The following is a 6,000-nucleotide window of genomic DNA, read 5'->3' on the forward strand; positions in this document are numbered from 1 at the left end:
GCACCCAAAGTCTAGCGCTCCCCTTGGTCTCAGGGTGTAAAACAATAAATCTACATACTAATAAATGCCAAAGGCATTAAATCAGATATGAATTGCTGAGTAACACACAGCTGGTACATTAATAGCCAGTACATTAAAATAAACATAAAACAATCATTAGAATCTCAAGCCACTAAAACATTCACCAATGCTCGAATATGCACAAACTTGTCTCTTTTCTCATCTTATTTCCACACTCATACACACTCATCAGTTCATATATCTTATCAAAGAGAGAATAGTAAATAAGGTGTGTGTGTGTTTGTGTGTGTGTGTGTGTGTGTGTGTGTGTGTGTGTGTGTGTGTGTGTGTGTGTGTGTGTGTGTGTGTGTGTGTGTGTGTGTGTGTGTGTGTGTGTGTATGTATGTGTATGCCAGAAGGTGTTAGCCACAGGTGCCATGAACTCTCCCGGCTTATAGGCCTAATGATTATACATTAGATTAGCCCACCTGTGCCAGTCGTAAGTTAAACTAATCAGCCAGCACTGTGCAAGAAGCAGTTGTCTGCACAATGAGTGGGCTGACTGTGATGCTCACACACACACACGCATGCACGCACGCGCGCACACACACACACACACACACACACACACACACACACACACACACACACACACACACACACACACACACACACACACACACACACACACACACAACACAAGACAAGCCTGTTGACTAATTAAGAGGCAACCTCACCACCAGGGTGCATGGAGGGAGAGGACTCGTCTAAATGTGCTGAGGTTAACATCGGCACTGAGCATTGAGGAAAGGCTGAGCCAGATCTACATCTATATCTATAGAAATACCTACATACCGTATATACACTACTAACTACTGATTTGTGTTATTTCATACATTTGATGTCTATAATTAAAATGTGGGAAATAGTAAAAATAAAGACTGGTAGTGCATCTTCTTATACCTACCTATAATGATGTGTAAAGATGCACAAACAAGTACAGGTTCCAAACGTTATCATGCCATCGACTGTAATCCTGTGATGTGACCATCAGGCCGCCAAGTGCGCACTAACAGACTTACAGGAAAAGACATAGACATTGTGGTACGTGATGCAGACATGGACGCAAGTGTTTCAGAACAGTCTTTCTCTTTGCCAAAACCGATCATGTTAGTTAAAGACAAATAATAACCATAAATAATAACGATAAACCTGTGTAGGCTACAGGCAAAGGTGCACATTAATAATCAAAGCTGGAACAGAAGTTGAAATGTAACAATCTCAATTCACAAAAGACCAATTGTTGAGTCTGACTCAGGTCGTCATCTCACACCTGCTTCATCTCCGCTCAGAGTGTTGCGTAATGCCAAGCAACGCATGCAAGATGATGTAAGCCAGAGTTGTAGAACCCACCTTGATGTGTTGTGCTCTGCAGCAGGTGGATCAGAGAGTCCCAAGTATCTGGACTACTACAAGCCAGTGGTGTGGTTCTGGATCCTGGTGGGCCTGGCTTACTTCGCCGCCGTGCTCAGTATGATCGGAGACTGGTTCCGCGTCATCTCCAAGAAAACCAAGGAGGAGGTACGTACAGTATAGCGCTGTGCTGTCTTCACTGTCACGAGAGGTCGGCATGCAACAACAGAATTTCACCTCCGATGTTAAAACGAGGATTGGCCCCACATTCAATTGATTTACACATTTTCTTGTTCATCACAGTCCAGCTGGCACGGCTGTGGTAGAGCTGATTTTCTCAATAAATCCACAATGTCTCCACGACTGCTGATATTTCAATCCGACGTCGATCTGAGTAGCTTTACTCATGTAAGCATTTTTGCAAACACAGGTTTGCGATGTTCAGCCCACAAATTGGCAAATCCATTTGGAGTGTTGGATGCCTGCATGATGAACTGCCTCTTCAGAAGCAGCTGTCCTGTCACTCCCATGAATCACTCAATTCATTATGGTCGCTGAATTGACGAGTGAAAATGAAACCGAGGGGTTTCATAAGGTTTGATCAAGGGCCAAGGCTGCAGGAGGCCCGTTACAGTATGGAGTAATTAGACTCCTATAGGGTGTGACACCTTGATGGAGTAAGAATTGTGTTGGCACTGGCCCAGTTGCAATAATAAAACCATAAAGCTACATTCGCTCCTTGAACAGTAGATTTATTTCGAAAGTGCAACACGCAAAGGCTAAAGTAGCACTGCAGCCAGCCCAACATTTTGCATTATGCATATTTATAGGAAAGCAAAAGGCCTGCTCGAAATGTCAGTGCGTTCCACACATCAGCTTTATTATTATTTTTGTCATATCTTATTTACAATTACAGTAGATGTCAATCATTACTAGCACAACTCCACCCGCTTATATATACCTGCTCACCTCTTTATAGGCATAATCAGCAGTAGACATAGGTGGAGGTAGATTTTACTGCTTGACAACCTCCTGTGTTTATAGCTGTGTCATTGCATCACTTTGTTGCCCCTAGCGATGAGAGAGTGATACCTCTCACACACTGTTTTCCCAGGCAGTTGACCCTTCAGGCCGTACATGGAGATGAATCTCCCTGCTGGTGTGTGCCATGATGTGAAGTAAAACACAGTCTGGTAAAAGCATTGGATTAGGTGTTTGGTGTGTTTTACAGTGGCTCCAGCAGGTGTGTTAGTTACATTTCAAAAGGACAAAGCAGGGAAGCACTCGCACATAGTGGTATACGCAAGCATGCTCTCTCATGCATAACCTACCCGTTCGTCATCGTCATTCTTTATTCTATATTACTCACATGAAAAAGGGGAGGGGGGGTTTATGTGGCAGTCTGCAGTGGGAACCCCTGCATAAGCATCATTATGAGGACAACTGTGAAGGCTGTGAGCTCTGTAGATGATGATGCTGCTGAGAGAGAAGGGGGTGTGTTGGGGGAGGGGAAGAGGAGGAAGCACGTCCTCATGAGATGCGTGTGCTCATCCATGCACGGCACGCTGATGTGTGCAGACATACTGTACACATAGGGCTGGGCGATATGGACCAAAAATCACATCTCTGTATTTTTAGGCTGAACGGCGATACCCAAGATATATCTCGGATATTTTCTACAAAGTGGGCTAAATGTTCAGTTGTAAGTCAAAGCCGCACGCGAGATGTCACAAGCACTTTTATTAAAACAAGACTGTGATCCAAATAAAATGCAAAGACAGGGTTTCCTTCCTAAAATATACCGCTACTAGGGCTGGGCAATATAGAGAAAATCAAATATCACAATGTTTTTGGACCAAATACCCATCGATCATATATCGATATTGCGATAATATTGTAGGGATGACCATTGGTGCTTTCACAAAATATTTACACAATGAGATTTTTCATGGATAAATACTCATCATTAATGTGGATATAATGACGACGTGGGTAAAGACAAATACTAGAACAGTTAGAACATTCTGGACAGAAAATTACATCACTTTCTGCAGCCTTTAAACCAAAACACTTATGCCATATGACGATATTAAGATACCCAAAATCAGAGAGGTTATCTCGCCTCATATCACGATATCATGGGACATGGATATATTGCCCAGGCCTGCATACACACCATCATTTTGACTTAAGACGGTGTGTCGTCGTGGGCTTCATACAGTAACTCACCTCAGCGCGTAATGAATAAATAAACACCGTGGAGCGCAGCGTCTCATGCATTATGAAGGCGCCATCAATGTTCTCTCCTCTTCCCTCTGATGCCTCTCAAGGACGGGATGATTAGTGACACAAGTAGACACTTCACACTTCAAGGACTGCAATCACTCTCGCGTAGAAAAAGCTCAACAGGGTAATAGTGACATTTGGATAAACTCAGAAGACGTCACTCTGCGCCGCATCTCATCCGTATTCACTCAACGGCACCTGCTGCCTTCCACGGCTACCACCAAACCCAATGTGCTTTTTCCGCTTTCTCACATCCATCCATCCAACCAGGGGCGTAGGCAGAAATTCAATTATGGGTGGGCCTGGATAAAATTGGGTGGGCCTGGATAAAATTGGTGGGGCAATTGCATGACGAAATTTTGCGCTCAAAGCGCGCAAAATTCCTAGATGTCATGAAGTTGTCATGCATTAGACTCTGGAGATGATGTGCCCTGCGTTTTTAAGCTACAAAACCATTGGCTAGCAAGGCAGCAGCAAGTTTGCCTCTAGAAAACAACCAATTAAAAAAAAAAAAAAAAAAAAAAAAAATCTTTGGGTGGGCCACGGCAAGAAGTGGGTGGGCCTGTGCCTACCCAGGCCCACCCGTAGATACGCCCCTGCATCCAACATCCATCCAACCATCCATCCACCCCCTAGCCATTCAGTCAGGCTTCTCACGTCAGCACATACTATAATCATGACTCGCCAAAAGCAACTGGAAAAGTCAAAGTCCCTCCTTTGCAAAAATACAGCGAACAAATTCTGCTTATTTCGTTAATTTCCCTTTATTTTTTAACTCTCCATCTTTGCAGTTGGACTATTTGATGGATGGATGATGCGTATGATGGACGAGTATTATAGACTCCTATTTTATGAGCATTGCTAATTGTAGAGCAGGGAGGACACATGAAGAAGAAGAAAAAAAAACTCTAGGGGCAATGGCTGTTAAACAGCTTAAACAGATTAATGAATGAGGCATATTATGTTTAGAAGAGTGCACTCATTTAATATAATTATATGTCAGTTTGGCCCATTAATGTTCTCCGTTCCATTAAGCGATTCTTGTGTTAATCTGAAACCATGAATTAACTCCGATGTATATTTATATAGCTTTGAACATGTCTGATGACGACGACATAATAAATCCTGGTTCGAGGCTCGCTGCTCCGGGGCTGGAAGTGTCCTTGAGCAAGGCACTGAACCCCTAACTGCTCCCTACGAGCCGCTAGTGCCGTGGTGTGTGCATGCGAGCGTGAATGTAGCGTAGAATGTAATGGGTGACTGTAGACATGCTGTAAAGAGCTTTTAGCGGTCGTCAGACTGGCAAAAAGCGGCATATAAATCCAGTCCATTTACCATTTGCCATAAATCATGTTTTCTCCATTTTACATGCATGCTACCTCCCCACCATTAAATAATAAAAAGAGATTTACTGAACCTAAAGCCACTGCAGCAACAGCGATAACTGCAGCATCAGCAGGTGGTGAGTCAGTGTGCAGAGCTGTTGTAGGAATGAAGAAGATATATGCTGTTGTTGGATCCAGATCGCCCGCAAACATCAATCTCCCGTCGCCCTCTGTAGGTCGGGGAGTTCCGGGCGCACGCGGCAGAATGGACGGCCAACGTGTCGGCCGAGTTCAAAGAGACCCGGCGGCGGCTCAGCGTGGATATTTACGACAAGTTCCAGCGCGCCGCCTCCATCAAGCGCAAGCTGTCGTCGGAGCTGGGCATCAACGCCTCCATCAGCCAGGAAATGACCCCGTGCAAGAGGAGGCTGTCGGCAAACCTCGGGGAGGAGACTACATACTCCAACTTGACTCTCACCCTCACGCCCGCCCCGGGGACGCTGTCCCGGAACGGCAGCCTCTACCTCAACGGCCTCAGCCCGGACTACGCCGACCTGCGGGAGATCGCCATCATCGAGAATGTCAACTGAGGGGGAAGGGCGGAAACGGGATTCAGGAAGCTGAGTGAGACGCTGGTCCACGGTGGTCCACGGAGACTCGGTGGACGTTAAGTGGACATACAGTACGTGGACAGACGTACGCACATTTGCTTGAGCTGCTGTGACGAGGCACACACATTCACATTCATTAAGTGGATCGACTGTGCTGCAGTCATTGATTGAGAGCCTTCAGGGAGATTAAAACTCAGATCGATCATGAATCTATAATACTCCCATGTATGCACACACATGCACGTATGACCTGTAAGAACTCTAACTCCTGTCCGTGTGGACTTGATGGACGCCACTAGTACTGTTTGAGCCAAATCAAACGCAGGCATCTGATTTGGACAAAGGATATTGTATCTCCTTGGGCA

At 45.1% G+C, this 6,000-nt stretch overlaps 1 protein-coding gene across 1 annotated transcript in view; it reads left to right on the top strand.

Annotated features, from left to right (window-relative positions):
• Positions 1-5,614, top strand: part of kcnk2b (potassium channel, subfamily K, member 2b) — a gene marked incomplete at its 3' end in the record, with an annotated part of 30,894 nt that extends 25,280 nt beyond the window's left edge. Inside the window, exons 5-6 of the mRNA XM_083642833.1 lie at positions 1,436-1,581; positions 5,261-5,614. Of these exons, the coding sequence (XP_083498959.1) occupies positions 1,436-1,581; positions 5,261-5,614 (500 nt within the window). The remainder of the gene's footprint in view (positions 1-1,435; positions 1,582-5,260) is intronic.
• Between the last annotated feature and the right edge of the window lie 386 nt (positions 5,615-6,000).

The sequence above is a fragment of the Poromitra crassiceps genome (genome assembly GCF_964638095.1).
Source record: "Poromitra crassiceps genome assembly, chromosome: 9".
NCBI classification, from domain to species: domain Eukaryota; kingdom Metazoa; phylum Chordata; class Actinopteri; order Beryciformes; family Melamphaidae; genus Poromitra; species Poromitra crassiceps.